Genomic DNA, 20,255 nt, shown 5'->3' on the forward strand with positions numbered 1-20,255 from the left:
CCAAGTGGAAGGTGTGATGCGTACAGCAGCAAGTTTCTCTCAGTAAGAAACCAAGGTTTATCAAACCAGTAGGAGTCAAGGAGCACGTGAAGGTTGTTGGTGACGGAGTGTAGTGCGGCGCAACACCAGAGATTCCGGCGCCAACGTGGAACCTGCACAACACAATCCAAATACTTTGCCCCCCAACTTAACAGTGAGGTTGTCAATCTCACCGGCTTGCTGTAACAAAGGATTAAATGTATGGTGTGGAAAATGATGTTTGTATGCGAAGAACAGTAAAGAACAATGTTTGCAGTAGATTGTATTCGATGTAAAAGAATGGACCGGGGTCCACAATTCACTAGTGGTGTCTCTCCAATAAGAAATAGCATGTTGGGTGAACAAATTACAGTTGGTAAATTGACAAATAGAGAGGGCATAACAATGCACAAACATATCATGATGAGTAGTGTGAAATTCAATTGGGCATTACGACAAAGTACATAGACCGCTATCCAGCATGCATCTATGCCTAACAAAGTCCACCTTCGGGTTAGCATCCGCACCCCTTCCAGTATTAAGTTGAAAACAACAGACAATTGCATTAAGTATGGTGCGTATTGTAATCAACATAAATATCCTTAGACAAAGCATTGATGTTTTATCCCTAGTGGCAACATCACATCCACAACCTTAGAACTTTACATCCTTGTCCTGCATTCAATGGAGGCATGAACCCACTATCGAGCATAAATACTCCCTCTTGGAGTTACAAGTATCAACTTGGCCAAAGCCTCTACTAGCAACGGAGAGCATGCAAGATCATAAACAACACATATATGATAGATTGATAATCAACATAACATAGTATTCCATATTCATCGGATCCCAACAAACATAACATGAAGCATTACAAATAGATGATCTTGATCATGATAGGCAGCTCACAAGATCGAACAATGATAGCACATGAGGAGAAGACAACCATCTAGCTACTGCTATGGACCCATAGTCCAGGGGTGAACTACTCACACATCAATCCGGAGGCGATCATGGCGATGAAGAGTCCCCCGGGAGATGATCCCCTCTCCGGCAGGGTGCCGGAGGCGATCTCCTGAATCCCCCGAGATGGGATTGGCGGCGGCGTCTCTGGAAGGTTTTCCGTATCGTGGCTCTCGGTACTGGGGTTTTCGCGACGAAGGCTTTAAGTAGGCGGAAGGGTAGTGTTGGAGGCGGCGCGAGGGCCCCACACAACAGGGCGGCGCGGGGCCCACCTTGGCCGCGCGGCCCTGGTGTGGTGGCGCCTCGTCGCCCCACTTCGTAACTCCTTCGGTCTTCTGGAAGCTTCGTGGAAAAATAAGACCCTGGGTGTTGATTTCGTCCAATTCCGAGAATATTTCCTTTGTAGGATTTCTGAAACAAAAAACAGCAGAAAACAGCAACTGGCTCTTCGGCATCTTGTTAATAGGTTAGTGCCGGAAAATGCATAATAATGACATAAAGTGTGTATAAAACATGTGAGTATCATCATAAAAGTAGCATGTAACATAAGAAATTATAGATACGTTTGAGACGTATCAGATACCCACAAATAACAACAGTACCCGCATCGAGCCGACTGGGTTCCCCCAAACATTCACCGTCATCGGGGTTCTTAGCATCAAACTGCCACATTTGTGCAAAATGTTTGGGAAACTATCACTTCACAATTTTTCTGCAAACATATGCCACTTTACTGCAAGTATTTTTCAATGTGCAATAATCTTGAATTGAACATGAATTGATGAGTGTGACCCACCTAAAAGGATGACGTGGCAAAATCTAAGTAATTTCGTGAGATGGAAAATATCTAAAAGAAATACAAATGTTTCTAAAAGAAAGGAAAAAAAGTCTATAACTCAGCCCAACCCGTTCATGTGAAGGAGGTCCCCCCTATCTGAGCTCGTCCTTGCCGGAGGTTGACCACATGTGTCGCACCGACTAGCCCTCCTCCGTCACTCCTCCGGGACCGGCCGTGCCGCCCTACCGGAGCTCTCTCACCCGGGCCTGGGGGAGGTCACCCGCACCGCCCCTTACCAGAGTTGAGGAAGGAGACGAATCCTGTAATACATGTTTTATTTATTCTTTTAGAATATTTTGTCTTTCAAACGGGGTTTTGTCCACCTCACCAAAACTAGCCCAGGCAGGTGGATCCCACTAGGCAGAAATGTTGTCAATCCGTGTTTAATTTGAGATTAGTGCATATCCCAAAAAAATCTAGAGCAGAGTGAAGATTTTTGGGAAAAATCGTGAAACGGTAGTTTTCTAAATATTTTGCATAAATGTGGTTTTATGCTCGTGTATGCACCACGTCCATCCAGGCATCTCCACACCGCACTGTACTCAGGTCCCGCTGCTCTTCCGACCCCACCTGTCACCGCAGCGGCCTCCACTCCCGAGAGACACCCCCATCTCCACCCACACCAGCCAAGGGCACGAGGTCTCCCACCTCCGCGCGATCCAAATCGCCTCGCCACCGCCGCCGCCGCCGCCGCCGCCATGGCCTTCCTCGCGCGGGCGCTGCGCCACTCCAAGCCCTACCTCTCGCCCCGCAACCCGTCGGTCGCCGCCTCCCGCCGCTGGATCTCCCCGACCGCGTCCGCGGGGTCGCCGGAGGCCGGCGCGGCCGTGGCGCCCGCCGACCCGGAGCTGCCGCCGCCGCGGGAGCCCGTGGGCGGCGCGCGCGTCGAGCTGCCCGCCAACCCGGAGGACGTGCTCGAGGTCTTCGTCGACGGCCACGCCGTCAAGATCCCCAAGGGCTTCTCCGTGCTCCAGGCATGCGAGGTCGCCGGCGTCGACATCCCAAGGTTCTGCTACCACAGCAGGCTCTCCATCGCCGGGAACTGCCGCATGTGCCTTGTAGAGGTCGAGAAGTCGCCCAAGCCCGTCGCCTCGTGCGCCATGCCTGCGCTACCAGGTCAGACTTTCTTTTTTTTGTTCCTGCCCATTTCATTACCTGTCAGGCCATGTTGTGGTTTGTTCTGCTTGTCCTGTGTGCATCAGTCTCTCAGATCCATTCAGCTCCTAGACGTCTCTCACCAATCAGCATATTACCATTCTTGCGTAGATTTTCGTCTAATCATTACTGCTTGTACAAACTAGAAACATCAGCCTTAGCCAGTGACTGTTGAGGTACTGAATGACCAATCCAGTCCAGTGTGTGTGTAATTTCCACTAAGAAATATGCGGGAGTTCCTAACCTTGCAGCGTCTTGTTGGATTAGGGATGAAGATCAAGACGAACACGCCAATCGCAAAGAAGGCAAGGGAGGGCGTCATGGAGTTCCTGTTGATGAACCATCCGCTGGATTGCCCTATCTGCGATCAGGGCGGGGAGTGCGACCTCCAGGATCAGTCTATGGCCTTTGGGTCTGACCGCGGTCGTTTCACCGATATGAAGCGGTCGGTCGTCGATAAGAATCTGGGCCCCTTGGTCAAGACCGTGATGACCCGTTGCATCCAGTGTACAAGGTGATGCTTTTTTTATGCATCTTTGTAAATTTCTATGACTATCCACCTCAAATAAGTTCATGGCTATCTTCTATGTCAATGTTTCAGCACTGCATATGCTTCATTTTTTTAGCATTATAAGATTATTAAGAGCTTATTGTTCAAACTTACTTAAGTTATAACTGTTACAACCGAACATTCCTTCTAATTTATTCATGTGCATCAAACTAGGCATGTTGCTGGTTCTTAGTTTGTGATGTTGTTGTGCAGTCAGTTGTTTCTTCTCTCTATCTTTTCTTGTTACAGTAACACATCATCCTTTGTTGAAAATGGCTTTAGCTACCCTTTGCTTGGTATTAATTTTCGGAACTGGCGTATCTTACAGGTGTGTCAGGTTTGCATCCGAGGTTGCTGGTGTTCAAGACCTGGGTATGTTAGGCCGTGGCAGTGGCGAAGAAATTGGAACATATGTGGAGAAGCTCATGACAAGCGAACTATCTGGAAATGTTATTGATATCTGCCCCGTTGGAGCTCTTACATCCAAGCCATTTGCATTTAAAGCTAGGAACTGGGAGCTCAAGGGCACTGAGACTATTGATGTCACCGATGCAGTAGGTTCAAACATAAGAGTTGATAGCAGAGGTCCTGAAGTTATGCGCATTGTTCCACGCATCAATGAGGTTCGCTTGCCTGATCCTGTTGCAATTTTTTTTACTTTGTTTTCTGTGATTATTTTGGGTGACATGGTCATGCTGTCTGATACTTCAGCATGCCTTAACAGTGTTATGACCCCCCCCCCCCCCCCCCCCCACAATATCTGTCAAGCCTGTTGTAAAAGGTCGCCTAGCACGTGTAGACTGCATGTAGGCACTGAGGACCACCCTGCTACCTTCCCTGCTATTGGCTAGCCTTATTAGTCGAAAACTAGGTGCTATGCGCTATTGTACCGCTCTTCTAGTGTCTGGTCTTTTGAGCGTCATGGTGGCCGCATGAACCTTTGGTACATAACATGAATTATCTCGAGCAGCTTGTTGGGTGAACCTTCACTACATAACCTGCTTTTTAATGAGCCATGAAAATGAATACTTGATTTAGCTTCCTCCTTTTTTTTATTACTTGCAGGATATCAACGAGGAGTGGATATCTGACAAAACTCGGTTTTGTTATGATGGTCTGAAGAGGCAAAGACTAAATGATCCTATGATCCGTGGTTCTGATGGCAGGTTTAAGGCAGTGACATGGCGTGATGCTATGGCGGTTGTTGCTGAGGTTTTGAACCAAGTTAAACCAGGAGAAATTACTGGAGTCGCTGGCAAACTTTCTGATGCAGAATCCATGATGGCATTGAAAGATTTTGTCAACAAAATGGGTTCAGATAAGGTGCTCTGTGAGGGAAATGGTCCGAACCCACCAGCAGATCTTCGATCAAACTACCTAATGAATACTAGCATTGCTGGGCTTGAGAAAGCTGATGTCTTCCTTTTGGTTGGTACACAGGTAGGATTTTTTTCTTGCTCGTAACTATTATGTACTGTTCATTTTCTTGATTGTTTTTCTTATCTAACAGTATGCTCTGCTTTGGAATCACTTGGCCTTAGTTTGACATTCTCGTGGTGTATAACTGCAGTTTTATTTTGTTTCTCCTAAATATGCTAACTGGTTGAAAGCATCTTTTCTAGAGCCATAGCATAAAACTCTTGCTAGAATTTGTAGAAGACCCTGTAGCTGAAACATCTTACACCACAGAATGATAGAATACATGAAGTGCAAAGTACTCCCTCCGATCCTAAAAAGAAGGCGCATAAATTTCCTAGAATTTTTCCTCAAAGGAAGGCCCATATCTTGTTTGGCTCTGATTTTTCCGAAACTACCCTCATTTGCATGTACAGTAGTCGCCCTGCGACCCAGTCCATCTTCTTTATCCTGAGAAACAAGGTACTTTGGATGTTCTGATAGGGGTAGTATGGGAAAATAGTATCTGGTGTCAGCTCACCTTGGTCGACGCGCTGGGACATATGCGCCCTGTTTTTAGGATCAGAGGGAAGTAGTCTTTAATTATATGTTCTTGCCCGTTGGCTTTTTTTTTTCTTTTGCAGTTGCTATGCATTACACCTACCCATTTGAAAATATAAGGCGCAGTTTCTTTCATTCAGGTAAGTATTTGACCAAGAGTGGACAAGGCATTTCTGAACCCAGGTGTAGATGCTCTTGATTTAATAAAAAATCGAAAAAATAGCAAAAATTTTAAAAAAAATCTGAAATTTTTGGAAAATGAACATGAACACTTGTTCTAACTGTACACCAAAAATCTCCCGAAAAAGACTTACGTAGTGATCTGTGCAAAAAAGACAAATTGAAGTGATGTACGAAACAAATCTAGACGTTCTAAACAGCACCGTATTTTAGCTTTTTTGCACAAACCACTATAGATGTCTTTTCTCGGAAATGTTTCGTGTGCAGGTAGAACAGTTGTTCATGTTCATTGTCAGAAAATATTAGATTTTTTAAAATTATTTTACTATTTGTTTTGATTTTTTTATTAAATCAGGAGCATCTACACCCCAGTTCAGATTTGGTTTTTCGACCAAGAGTTGCCTTGTTAATATTTGGTTTATGTGCCATGAAATTGGTGGTCACTAAATTAATTTTTAGAAGTACTTATCAGTGTGATTTTGTATCACATAGACCACATATTAACTAAGCAATTCTTGGCCAAAACCGTTGTCCTAATGAAACAAATCATGCTTTATATATTTTGAAATGGAAGGACTATATATGATACAGTATCAATTTTAATCAGCTGATGTTTCTAAAGAAACCCAGTTACTTCCTTTGACTTCAAGCGTATTGAGACAGTGAATTGCCACTAAATATACTACCACCTCTGTCCAAAAATAGGCGTCTTAGTTTTGTCTAGATACATATGTATCTAGACACACTTTAGTTATAGATACATTCGCATCTAGAAAAAGCTGAGACACCTATTTTAGACGGAGGGAGTAATATATTTGCCAGCAGGCCCCATATCTATCTTGTTTTTTTTTTGCTGGGACATATCTATCTTGTTAGACCAAAGGAATTAAAATGTGCTATTTCTGGCTACCCTTTCTTTTCATTCACATTCTGCAGATAATTTATTTCATTGTGGATAACAGTAATGCCCTTTTTGTGTGCCATAAAACAGCCTAGAGTTGAAGCTGCTATAGTCAATGCAAGGATTCAGAAGACTGTCAGAGCAACACAAGCAAAGGTGGGCTACATTGGTGCTCCAGCAGACTTCAACTATGACCATAAACATCTTGGCACTGGGCCTGAGACCCTTGTTGAGATCGCTGAGGGCCGGCATCCTTTCTGTTCAGTACTGAAGTCTGCAAAGAATCCTGTCATCATCGCTGGAGCTGGATTATTTGAACGGGAAGACCATGGTGCTGTGTTCTCAACAATTGAAACTGTGGCGAAGAAATTCAATGTGACGAGACCAGACTGGAACGGCATTAATGTTCTATTGCTCCACGCTGCACAGGCAGCAGCTCTTGATCTGGGCCTTGTTGCTAATCCTACCGAGAGCGTCAAGTCTGCAAAGTTTCTTTACCTGATGGGAGCTGATGATGTGAACTTGGACAACCTTCCAGAGGATGCCTTTGTCGTCTACCAGGGACACCATGGTGACAAGGCTGTCTACAGGGCCAATGTTATCCTGCCATCTTCAGCATTCAGCGAGAAAGAAGGAACCTACGAGAACACCGAGGGATGCACACAGTGGACCATCCCGGCTGTTCCTACAGTTGGCGATGCTAGGGATGACTGGAAGATCATCCGTGCTCTGTCCGAGGTTGCCGGGGCTCCGCTGCCTTACGACAGCGTCGCAGGCGTGAGGAACCGCATCAGTATGGTGGCACCTAACCTTGTACATGTGGATGAGAGGGAGCCATCCACCATCTCTGCCGAGGTGAAGCCTCCGGTAAAGCAGCAAGTGAGCTCGACTCCATTTAAAACCGTGGTGGAGAACTTCTATATGACCGATGCGATTACACGAGCCTCAAAGATCATGGGTCAGTGCAGCGCAGCCTTGTTGAAGAAGTGAGATGTACTCTACGTCTAAACATTGGCAGGCGAGATTTTAGTTGCTTTTCTGTTTTTGCTCCGAACTTCACCTGGTTGTTGGTTTGGCCTGGTTCGGAGGTTGGAGTGTAATTTGGACTGCCTCTGGATCTGAAGAGCAGCAGAACTTAAAAGCAGTGCATTTCTGTAACGCGTGAGAAGCAGAGCATACTTAATAAGCTTGTTGTCCTCTTGAATTAGCCACAAGCAATAATTTTGTTGTATTTCTTGGGTTTGTACTGCTCGTTCTCCGGTTCCTGGAAAGCAGGCAAATGTAGCTGTATGTGCAAATTAAGGTATACTCGGTTTCATCATTCACTTGTGTGTTGAATACTTGAATGGAACATAGTTCTGAACCTCTCAAGTTTTTTTTTTTTTTGGTCTTCATGTTGTAGTATGTTATGTTGATTGGTTTTTGTAATTTGATGTGGCTGATAAACACCGTGTTAGCTCATGTCAGTGACAGTAATGTCGTTAGCTAATTCTTAGCTCTATGTCACCTAGAGATGGCACATCTGGCGCTCTCCTCCATATTAGCAGAAGTCTGTGTGAAACTTAGCCACTGACTCTCATTACAGTGTGCAGACAGACCTTCCCGTACTTCCAACCTTGAGAATCGAGAGTCCACACAGAGTATCATAGTAGCAGCGCGTACGAATAGCACCAAACGCTCGCACCGCGCCTTATCCTGCAACGGACACTCATCACACGGTAGGGCGAGCATGGCCACTGCCACCGCCACGGCCGTCTCCCCGTCGCCGTCCCTCCGCCGGTGCCTCCCGCAGCGCCAGCACCACCTCAACCGCGCGCTCCCGCGCTTCCCTCTCCGGCAGCGGCCGTGCGTCCTGACCGCCGGCGACCGGTGGACGTGCGGCGCCAGGAGGCGGGTGCGGTACGAGGAAGAGGACGAAGACGACGAGGAGGAGTACGGGCACAACGAGGAGATGGTGCGGCTGGAGGCGTACAGCGAGGGAGTCCGCGGCCAGGCCCTCCTGGTGAATGCCGCCGTCGACGGCGAGCTGGAGGTCGTGCTCGTCTTCAAGGTATCATCCCCCAGCACACGCACGAAATGACATACTCCGTACTATAACTTCCGTGGCCGCCTGAGGTTCATGCGACCTCCGACGTGCTTCTCCCCGGAGTCCTTTCCTTACGGACGACGCCGTGTTACTATGTCGCAGGGCTTCTCGTCGAGCTTGAGCGGGAGGACGGCGCCGGACCCGGCCATGAGCGTGCTCCCGGAGCGGGCGGTAATACAGACGGTGGATGTGGTGGAGGGGCCATTTGACCCCAGCAACATCGAGTATATCGAGAAGGATGTGCCTTGGGAAGAGTTCAAGAGCCGCCTTCAATAGCAAAAGAAAACATCTGAGTATCTTTTTGTTGTTAGAATAGCAAAAATAAGTTCAGTTCACTTTTGGGATCAAGGAATGAAACGACCAATGTACTCTCAAATGACACAGAATTGTCGTTAGAATACCAAAATAGGTAAATGTTCGTTTGGGTATCAAACTGAGAAAGGTCCGTATGAACTCTGGAAATGATTAACACTGGATCGTGCAAAAGGATCGAGTGAACAAAGAATACATCTGTATTAATATTAATATAGATATGAATCATACATGAGGCCAAAGGATGGCCAAAGGAGTAAGTAACGGTGTCCATGTCTCCAGCAACAAAACACTCTGCAAGAAAGCCCGTGTACAAAAGCATCCAATGTAGGCGCATATGCATGACGAATGAAGCATTTCTACTACAAACAGATCAATCTGTTCCCGCCACGACTTCCCAACAGATCATTTCCACGCAACCGAGTCGATCTCGTTCCTCGCAGATTTGTACAGCTCAAGCTTCTTGACAAGAGAATCCCTCTTCTCCATCAAACCAGGATCCTCGTCCAACATCGCGCTCAGCTGTTTCTTCTGCGTTACGGAAGCAAAGAAGAAAAAGAGAGAGATGCTTCAGTATGCTCCCCATGTTGATGTACTTGTGTAAACCAGATCAACAAAAAGTAAGTTGGATGGAAATTTTCATTTAGTCACTGATCTAGTGGGCAGGTAAATTAAAGTGGAAGGTCAAGTACAAATAAAGAATGATGTCATGTACAGTAAAGGCACGTGGTTCGGCTATTGATCAAACCTTTTTGGTAGGTATGTGCTAAATAGTAAATTCGGCAAGTCATATGCAAACATACCTCTTTGCTTCCCACATGAGCATAGAAACGGTTCAACAAGTTTCTTTTTGCCTCCTTCACTTGACAATGTACAACGGCTTTTGGAATCGTGTTTCTCAATGTATCGCAAACCATGCCAATGTAAGATGATACATTTGACCCTGGAAAAAAAGAGTGATGGCATCATTAGTATTGATATTGTAAATTGTTATCAACTATATTAACATGGGTGGTTCTTAATCAAACATTCACAGGTTGTCAATATCCTAGCATGTAACTAGCTACCAATAGTGTCAGCAAAAACTTATTGATAATGATACCTACACTGCACAAGAGATACCCTAGCCCTAAGGTTCTAGAGCACGAATGATCATACAAAACAAAAAGGTTGATCAGTAGTTTGCCTGTTTCGCTATTACATTTCAAAACAATTGTCTATCGAGAGAACCAAGAGTAAATAATGTAATATTCTTTATACTCAACTCCTACAATGTTTTGGAACCAAGAGAAGTGTATGTGGATGCAGCATGACCTTCAGGAGTATAGATTAGCTGGAGCTTACAAAATTCGTTGGCAACTACAGGCAATAATTTCAGTAACTTTTAGAGTTGCAAATACAAAATGTTGGTATAAAGCACCGTTTGCAAGGCAGAAATTCACATGAAACAGGAAAAATTAAAACAACGCAAACAGGGCATAAAGGAGGATGTACCACCAGCTATAGTAACTGGTTGTCCAGGTAATGGTGACAAATTGGTTAACACAAACTTGTTTGGTCTGTTATTCGAGGACTTTATTACCCTGTCAGTAGGTCCTAAACTAGTTGCCCTAATCAATAGTCCGTTAAATGGAACAAATGCTTAACTTACCAATTCTTCTGAGATGGTTGTCCTGATATCTGTCGTTGGCTGGAGTGTTATTGTTAGCCCCTTTATCTGGTTCAGTGGGAAGTTTCCGGAAGAATTCGACTGTTAGGTAACTGGCTTCCATGTCAACCAGACGAATAACAGTCTTTCTGCCATCCTCACGGAATCTTTCCAGGCTTTCATTGGCTGCAGCAGCTATATCTGATTGAAGCGTTGGGAAACGTTTCAATTCCTGGCACAAATCAAAGGTAGCCATGATATATAAGAAACGAGAAACAGTGAAACAGGAGTTATGTCTGGTGATCAGTAATCCGTAACCTTGACCAAAATTGAAAAGTAGCACTCACCTCTGTTGCTGCAATCGATCTCCGGACAAGCTCCTTCAATACCAAATGGACCTGTAAAATTATGAGACCATGAGAGATTGCAGGTACCGAAGAAAATCATATCTGTATGGTATGAAAAATGCTCCCAGACAAGCTTTGCTATCAGATCTTTGTGAAGAATGAGCTCCATTCACTTACTAGAGCATCCTATGTTCAGAAGATAACGGTCTCCTGCTATGTATCTTCACATATGACATTGTACATGACATTTTTAAATTTAACCAACATAACCACATGGAATGACATCATGCGTGACTCATGTGTAGTTCAGATGTCCCTACTACGCTAGAAGTTTCTTGTAGTCTAGAAATATCCCTAGTTAATTTTATGAGAATAAATGGCATAAGCTAAAATCTTGATTGGATGGATGGTAGTTAATTTCATATTTTTATATGTCAGTTACTGAAACATGAGACAATTTCTTCAACATTAAGGTAAAAGAGCCTTAATAGGGGCAATGAATGAATAGTTATACCGCATCAACTGAAGCTTCAGCTGGACCCCTAAAGTAGCTGAGTGAACTATCGATAAGTCTTCTGTAACCTTGCTCAGGGGCAATCAAATGGGGCTGGTAACCATCAGCTTCAGAAATGACTTTTCGAACATTTTGCAATGAAAGATGTTTATCGAATGGAAGCTTTTTCAGTGCTGCAGGCAATTGATGGTCAAAGACACCATAAATGCGATCTCCACCTGGTCGTCTGGTAACAGTGAATAATGAAGGGTAAATTATCAAAAGTGTTATACCAAATGAAATGAAAAGCATGCTTGCATTATCTACACCACCTATGTAGGAATGCCCCTTTGTCAGCATATATCGCATAATTATGGAAGGGAAAAACACATCAACTAAAGGGACAGTTAAACATCTTACCCGCCATCTAAGTGCTCTTTGAAAACACGGTCAAATGCACGACACATGTCCAATATCGTATACAGTTGCGCCTGTCGATTATGAAATGTACGAGAAAATGTTATACACATGTTTGTTAAATGTACTGCAAATGATTCTAAACTATGGTATAAAATATACAGTTTAGTTTGTTATGGGAGTAAGTATTACTTACCCCAGCATCACCTCCAATTGGCCTACCAAGTCGATCCAATTCAGCTTCAATTTCATCGACTGTCTTGTTAATCATTGATATAATACTTGGAATTTTTGCTTTGATTACGGCCTCTAAATGCTGGATAAATAAATGGAAGCACATTGGCATTCAGTTTATGAAAATTTTAGGCAAAGTACAGTCAAGTGACCATTCAGTTTATGAAAATACTACCAGAGCAGAATGCCCTAACCTCTGACAGAAGCTTAGCAAGATACTCGGCACCCATTTTATGTGCCAAGTGACCATAATCAGGACTACTTTGAAAGTACTCTTGTTCTTTGCGACGTGCTGCAAGCATGTCAACACTTTTGTTGATATCAGCCTGTGAACGGTTGACAACGCCCACCCAGGGGTGCTGCAGGCGGTACGACCTCCCTTCAAGTACCTAGGATGCATGAAGATAAGAAGTTTTAAGTGCAATGCCCACAGAGGGTAAGTCCATCACAATTGCAAAATCACGTACATCAACAGCGTTGGTGCCCTTGTCCATCAAATCAAGTTTGGTCACGACTCCAAAGGTCCTGTCACCTTACAAATGAAAAAGAATGTCAAAAGAAAGAAAAGAAACTTGCGAGACTAATGTGACATGATAACAAAAATGGTACATTTATAATTCATGTTTTACACAAGGGATTGAAATATTGCAGTGAACAAATATCGAACTGCACCTGAAGGATCAACTTCCTTAGCAAGCTTGATGGCATCTGATGTTGCTATATCTTGGTTTGCTGGAGAGATGGCCAATATGATAGAGTTTGGCTGAAGTTTCCAAACAACGAAAAGTAAATCATCTTGGCCCATATAAATAAAATAGGACTCGCAATATAAATAGTACTACCTCCGTCCCGGTTTATAGGTGTTGCGTGTATCTCTAGATCATTAATTTAACCAACATGACATAATATATATACTAAAAAATATATATCATTAGAAAGTACAGTATAATTTTTATATTGTAAAACTTATATCATATTGGTCAAATTTACGATATTGGGATACGCGTAGGCCCTGTAAACCGGGACAGAGGGAGTATGTAGCAAGAAAACAAGAATGATGAGCAAAATTAAGACTAATTCTAAATTTATTATACCAACTCCTGGAGGGAGGAAAACGCCTAAACAATACCATTAGGCTAAAATGGAGTAAGAGCTGGCATAGTATGACAGGGAATATTCATGAAAATGTAGCTTAAATAAACATGGCATTATGATCAGTAATATCAAACCACAGCGATGATTCTTTTACCTTGTCAACATAAGACCGGACCATGTTTTCAATATCTTGGACAATAGACTCTGGCTGCCCCTCTGTAGTTGCAGTTACGATAGTTAGGTAATAATACAATAAAGAAGAGTATGCTAACCAAAGAAGAAATGCTAGGTCGATAGAGACATTACCTACTGCAACCTTTGTAAGTCCAGGAAGATCAATAAGTGTCAAGTTAACAACTGCACATATAAGTTTGCCAAATTAAACTAGCTCAAAAGGTAAAATATAATAAGGAGCATATATCTAGTCAGCATTTAGAAATCTTTAGGAATATGGGCAACATAGTGCAGCATCAACACATTTTGCCAAAAAAATGCTTCAGTTATAAATTGAAAAGTAAACACTGAGATACACCTCAGAAAATCTAAACAAATACCAGGACTTACCATGTGGAGAATATATACTCAACTGGATAGGCTTATTTGATATTGCTTTTGATTTTCCAGTAATGCGATCAGTGTGATCAGAAATCTCTTGCCTAACAGCAGCTGCATTAAAGGTTAAACAGAAGTTTAACTTAACATCACCATAATACAAACGAACAAAAGAGCAGATCAGTAATCATAACTCCTTTGATGTCTTACTCTCGTCAACAATAGATAATAAATAGAAAGCATCAAAATTATCATGCTAATTAATAGTGAACAGCCCAGAAGTTCATGGTTCTAAAAGAAGAGCTGAACTCAGTTGTGTGCCACAAAAAACTAAGTTTGCTGCACGAGGAGAACTAAAATTACGAGATGCTACTATTGGGGGGTACCTATTGCCATATTGCATGGACCTTCAAAGTATTTATAATTTGCGTATAATTCTTACACGTGTTCTGGTGTTGTATAGTACTATAGACTCTACTTTGGTTGCTGAATACTCTAGTACATATATTTGATATTAGGGCAGTGTTTATGCTAATTGTATATACTTCTCTACAGATTGATAGATCACGTAGTGGAAGTAATTCGGTGCACTGAATATAATTAGGGGATGCAAGACGTTTTCTACAGTAATTTGTATCACTCTTGGGTCAGTTTTGGCTGCGATAGAAAACATCTTTCCACAACACTAACTCTAATAATTGGGACTGAAGAAACCAAAGCAAGCTGCTGGGGCTGCAAAAGCGCAAAAGGAGTTACCAAAGTCAGTGAACCGCTTCCGCGGGAGGTGGAGGAACTCGGCGTACTCCGTCCCGCCCTCCGTCTTGTGGAGCTGCAGCACCAACGGCATCCTCGTCACAATCCCTGATCAGACCAACGATGACTGACGCGAATCAGTGCCTCACGACCTCGAGTGGTTGCCAAGTATTTAAAAAAGGCGGCGATCTATGGAGGGGATTACCAGATCCACGAGGCAGGAAGTCCCTCCCGACAATGCTCTCGAGCACCGACGACTTCCCGGAACTCTGGAGGCATCAGAAAACGCGGTCAGCGGGCGAGCGGTTGGGCGGCCAGATCTGGGCGCGGATCTGGGAGGCAAGTGGCGGCGCGTACCTGGCCTCCGACGACGGCGACGGAGGGGAGCGAGTCCCAGAGGGAGCCCCCGCCGCCGCCGCCGCCCCCGTAGTCGCCGAGCACGGTGCAGGCCTGCTGGATCCGGTTCACCAGCCCGATCAGGCTCCCCATCGTCGCCATCTCGGGCGAGCCCGCCCGTGCGCCCGCGGCGGCGTGTGGGGTTAGCGCGGTCGTCGCCGGCGGCGGGCGGGAGTGGGAGGACGCGCGCGGTGGCGGTGGCGGTGGAGGTTGGGATCTGCCGGAGTGAGAAACGATGAGAAATCGGAGAAAATGGCAGCTTAAGGATTTTAAAAGCGAAGGTGTATGTAGATGTAGCTTTGGTCGGGAGCACGAGCTGGGTGGACCGGGCGTTGCAGGCTTGCAGCGCCGGCGTGGGGCCCGGGAAGGCGAGCTGGGTGGCTGCGAGTGGGGCCAGAGAGTACGTGGCATGGGATGCGTGTCCACGGATTTGCGTGGACCGGGACCATGGAGCCGGAGCCGTTGGATCCCATCAGCTTTGTATCGCTACCAGGTTCCAGCTCTGTGCGACATGGCTGGGAGTGGGACCATTTCTGGTGCGCGACGCGTGAGCAGCACTTACCTCCGAGCCTCCATTTGCCGCACCTCGCGTTTGAAATGGACGGTGGGGATGGAGAGACACAGACGAAGCCAAAGCCAGCAGTGCTTTCAAATTTTGAAGCTAGACATGAGTAAACTAACCCTTTGTTTCAAAATAATTGATGTGGTAAAGTACTTAGTTACTCTCAAGATCCATTCCGATATTGTTATATTTGGTTGATTTTTCTTACATATTGTAGGAACTGAAATTAGTTTATCTCAAAAGAAAATGTTCATTGAAAGGACGAGATGCCGCCTAGAGGGGATGAATAAACGATATAAAAAACTCTTACACTGTGTTTGGTTGCATAGAATTGGGCATGGAATCATAGAATCTGGAATTGGGGTTAAATTCCCCCGTTTGGATTGGCCTTGGAATTAAAGCTTGGAAACTGAACTAAATTCCGAGGTACCGCTTCGTCCGTGTAAACAACCCGCAAAACTTTCCGAGCTCGCCCACTCGGAATCGCGTGGAAATGCTTCGCCCCCGTACCTGTTCGTCGCTGGGCTGGGGAGAAACAGAGTGGAGCCGTTTCCCCATCGTCCCTCCCGATGTGAGCAACCGGCGGCTGCCAGCACGTGCCCTACGCCGCCGCCTCGTCCCACCCACCACCGCCACCTCCTCCCCTCATCCCCGCCAGCCCCTTCTCCCCACCTCCCCTCGCCGATCAACCACCTCAGCCGGATCAGATCGGCGGCGCAGCGTCGATTCGCGTCGTGCACGTGGAATCTGGAGCGCGGCGTTGTGCTGCACGAAGCTGCGGGGGCGCGGGCGATTCCCTCTCCGCCGTGCGCGTGGAATCTGGAGCGCGGTGCGGTGCTGCACGCAGCCGCGGGGGCGCAGGCGATTCCCTCTCCGTCTTTGCTGATTCTGGCCACCGTCGGCTCGAGGCATGGTGGGCGCCCCTACGTACCAGCTTCGTCCCATCGGCCAGGTGCTGCGGAGGAAATTCAGAAACTGAAAATTCCATAGTTTGTTCATCCAAACAGGATTTGAAATTGGTTGTACTACTTGATTTCAATTGAAATTTCCAAACACAACCAAACAGCAGAATTGAATTAGAAGCCAATTCATTTCCATCTTGAATTTGGAATTTTAATCCAATTCAATTCCATGCAAACTTTCTATGAATCCAAACACAGTGTTACGGATTTGGCTTGTAAGAATACGGAATCAAACGTTTATTTTACAAACACAAACCCTAAATATGTTAGGCTCAACTAAGTGCAATAACAACAACTAGAGCTAAGCAAGATAGGCACAGTATATATATATATATATATATATATATATATATATATATATAGGATAAATACTTCCTACTCCTGGGTGTAACTACACCCACGTCTCATATACTATCATACGGAAGTATATAACATACTTTCTTGTTTTGAGTATGTCCGTACACTATATCTAAGATACTCCATACCAACTTTGGTGATTTTTTTTAAAATATACCCATAGTTTGCACTATATATACAAAATACATGCATATTTATACGTAAAAAATAGTGTACGTAAAAAAGTATACATACTACCTACAAAGTAGTATATATATACTACCAAAATATTCTTATATACTTCATACTACAAGTATATACTCTTCGGTACGATAGATACTACCTAGATTGTGTGAAACACACGTGGGAGTAACTACACCCGGGTGTAGCATGAATATGTCCTATATATATATATATATATATATATAGGATAAATACTTCCTACTCCTGGGTGTAACTACACCCATGTCTCATATACGACCATATGGAAGTATATTCCATACTTTATCGGTTTGAGTATGTTCGTATATCGTATCTAAGATACTCCAAACCAAGTTTGGTGAAAAAAATTTAAATGAGCCCATGGTTTGCACTATATATCTGAAATACATGCATATTTATACGTAAAGAAAGAGTGTACGTAAAAAAATGTACATACTACGTACAAAGTAGTATGTATACTACTAAAATATTCTTATATACTTCATACTACATGTATATACTCTTTTGTATGATAGATACTATCTAGATTGTGTGAAACACACGTGGGAGTAACTACACCCGGGTGTAGTATGAATATGTCCTATATATATATATATATATGAACAACAAGTGATAACAAGATATAAATACTTCAAGCTCGATGGCTATCACAAAGGAAACTAAACTCGGGTATAGAAATAACTGAGACACGCAGAGACGAAGATATATTTCTGTGTTCCCTTCCTTTGCAAGAAGGTACGTCACGTTTGGAGATATGGGGATCCCACGAAGGATTTCCCAACGTCACGAAGGCTCACCTTCTTCTCCGAGCATAACCCACGAAGGAATAGCTCTTTCCTTATGGATAGTTTTTTCTCCACTCCGGAGATGGCAAACTCCACAACCACTTCATAAGCTCCACGAAAGAGAAGCCCCGGGCCCCTTCACAACCTTCCACGAAGAGGTCACCGGGACACCAACCAAACCAACTAGGAGGTCACCCTCCAAGAGTAACAAGCTCAAGGCCTATCACTCGAACTAATCGTGGTGGAGAGCTTAACATTATGCAATGATGCAAAAGCAAGAACACCAAACGTGTTCAAATCCTTCACACTCAGATCCCACCAAAGCAACAAATGCTAGGATGAGATTAGAGAGGAAGAACAATGAAGGAAATCAACAAATGACTCCAAGATCTAGATCCAAAGGGTTCCCCCACTTAGAGGAAAAATGGATTGGTGGGGATTGTAGATCTAGATCTCCTCTCTTAGATCCCTCAAGAATGAGCAAGAATCATGGGGGAAATCAAGATATAGGGCAAGTTCTTCAAAGGCAATAATAAAGGAGAGAGTGGAAGGACTTACCCAGCCCAAGGTGGAAGAAGACCTATTTATAGTCTAGAAAAATAGAACCGTTGAGTGAGAAAACGGGTAGAAAAACGGCCAAGCCAGCCAGCCGGTCCACCGGGCCGGGCGCCGGACAGGCCGGCAGCGCCGGCTAATAGGCCGGACAGGGTGCGGTTGGGTTGCGCAGCAGCCAAAAGCCCAACCGGCGGGAGGCCAGTCGACCGGGTGCTGGGCCTGCCGGTCCGGCAACCACTGGGCGGGAAGCCGGACATGGGCCGTGAACCCTCTGGAGCGGGCCCGATGTGCACGAGCCCAGCAGCCTGTTCCCACCGGGCAGGCCGGTGGCTGGCTCGGCGGTGCCGGGTGGTGGGCCCGGACTGCTGGACCCCCCAAAAACCTTTTCTTTTTTCTTTTAAACAGAAAATGCTCACGGACTCTGATTGTCATGAAACCAATTTTATTGGAAAAATAACGATAAATAGAACCCCAACAAAATGTGATAACAAGATATAATAAATACTTCAACCTCGATAGCTATCACAAAGGAAAGTAAACTCGAGTATAAAAATATTGAGACTCCTCACAGAATATGTTTAGATGATTTTAGAGAGGGAACCTCTCAACGTCAAGAAACAGTAAAAACGTCCAAACTCGAAAACGCAATAGAAGATGCATGCGGATTCCATTTTCGATGAACTTGGACTTGTTGTAAAGCTAACAACAAGCTCAAGAACCTTACACAGAGAAACACAAAGAAGCAATAGGGATATGCAAAGTATGCAAATGATTGAGCTCCCTAATACGATGTGATCAAGTTACCCAACCGAAAAGCCCTCTTGATAGTGCGGCTATCTATCCTATAATCCGGTCTCCCAACAACCACCTTGAGACCGGCAAAAGGAAAACCTAGCAAGGCTATACCTTTGCCTCGTGCAACCCGCTTGATCCTGATGACAACGCTTCAAGTTCCATCAAGCCGGAGTGCATCACTTGATCATTGATGTTTCGTGAAGACTCAAATTTGCTCCCCCATACACCACTATGGGATAGCTTCATTAAGCATATATTCACATGTCCATTATCACCAAATGAATGGCAAGCTTCAAGCATGTGATCCTCTTGAGATGCTCAACTTGAACTTGCCCAACTCAAGCTTGATGACGACTACCACTTGATGTCATCCTCTCATGGGCTATACGAGATCTCACTTTTGATGCATGCTCATGTAAAGATACCTAATCCACATAGACAACACAAGGGCACATATATGATGGGTTAGTTCATAAAGCATAATTGACAAGTCTTACCATACCACATGACTTCACGTGGCACATTCTTCATGCTTCATGTGTTGACCAAACTTGAATCTATTCTTCACTCTTTATATTGGTCAACCTTGTATCTTCTCATGCTCTATCATACTATCTTGAGGTGTATAAGGAACTCTTCATTTGTTTGCATGCTCTAAATCTTTGTCAACCATAACTCAACTCATGAGATTATCATGACACCGACTTAGAGCCATATCTTGAATTCTTCACTTAGATTCAAGCATTCAAGATATTGATCATTCATTGTTTAACACATAAGCTAGAGCAAGGCTAATATTGAGTTCCACATAGGAACTCCATCTTTATTTCTTCTTCTTGATCATATCACATACTCCCTCCATCCCATAGCACGGGTTTTAGAGCATCCCTGGGACATACCCTTGAGGAACGTCCGATTCGGCAGTTCCTAGCGGGTCTGTCCCGTTCTCGCCACTCCTTGTCTCGACCGATGCAACCGCTGCACGTGCTCTTGCTTACGCGCACTCTCCCTTACACTACTCCACACACCCTCTCTTCAAATCACAAGAACATACCCCGAATCAAAATAAGCTATACACGAAAAAGATGCGTGTCAATGATATGAATCAATTGCCACAATCGATTTTGAATTTTTCGTCAGTCAT

At 44.5% G+C, this 20,255-nt stretch overlaps 3 protein-coding genes across 3 annotated transcripts; 2 read left to right on the top strand and 1 right to left on the bottom strand.

The window, feature by feature from the left end:
* The first annotated feature begins 2,418 nt into the window (after window positions 1–2,418).
* Window positions 2,419–7,926, top strand: LOC127293164 (NADH dehydrogenase [ubiquinone] iron-sulfur protein 1, mitochondrial). Its single transcript, XM_051322733.2, has 5 exons — window positions 2,419–2,935; window positions 3,242–3,488; window positions 3,853–4,147; window positions 4,590–4,964; window positions 6,652–7,926. The coding sequence occupies exons 1-5, from the start codon at window positions 2,518–2,520 to the stop codon at window positions 7,549–7,551; spliced, it is 2,235 nt and encodes a 744-aa protein (XP_051178693.1). The 5' UTR covers window positions 2,419–2,517; the 3' UTR covers window positions 7,552–7,926.
* Window positions 7,927–8,200: 274 nt separating this feature from the next.
* Window positions 8,201–9,023, top strand: LOC127293166 (uncharacterized). The gene is made up of 2 exons (XM_051322735.2): window positions 8,201–8,611; window positions 8,750–9,023. The coding sequence occupies exons 1-2, from the start codon at window positions 8,291–8,293 to the stop codon at window positions 8,921–8,923; spliced, it is 495 nt and encodes a 164-aa protein (XP_051178695.1). The 5' UTR covers window positions 8,201–8,290; the 3' UTR covers window positions 8,924–9,023.
* Window positions 9,024–9,141: 118 nt separating this feature from the next.
* LOC127293165 (phragmoplastin DRP1C) lies at window positions 9,142–15,156 on the bottom strand. The gene is made up of 16 exons (XM_051322734.2): window positions 14,856–15,156; window positions 14,704–14,767; window positions 14,502–14,606; window positions 13,758–13,859; window positions 13,500–13,550; window positions 13,348–13,409; window positions 12,771–12,861; window positions 12,566–12,630; window positions 12,293–12,487; window positions 12,061–12,180; window positions 11,868–11,938; window positions 11,469–11,694; window positions 10,955–11,005; window positions 10,611–10,839; window positions 9,763–9,902; window positions 9,142–9,490 (listed from the first exon to the last, which is right to left on the bottom strand). The coding sequence occupies exons 1-16, from the start codon at window positions 14,994–14,996 to the stop codon at window positions 9,365–9,367; spliced, it is 1,839 nt and encodes a 612-aa protein (XP_051178694.1). The 5' UTR covers window positions 14,997–15,156; the 3' UTR covers window positions 9,142–9,364.
* Between the last annotated feature and the right edge of the window lie 5,099 nt (window positions 15,157–20,255).

Source organism: Lolium perenne, chromosome 4 (genome assembly GCF_019359855.2).
Source record: "Lolium perenne isolate Kyuss_39 chromosome 4, Kyuss_2.0, whole genome shotgun sequence".
In the NCBI taxonomy this organism is placed as follows: Eukaryota; Viridiplantae; Streptophyta; class Magnoliopsida; order Poales; family Poaceae; genus Lolium; species Lolium perenne.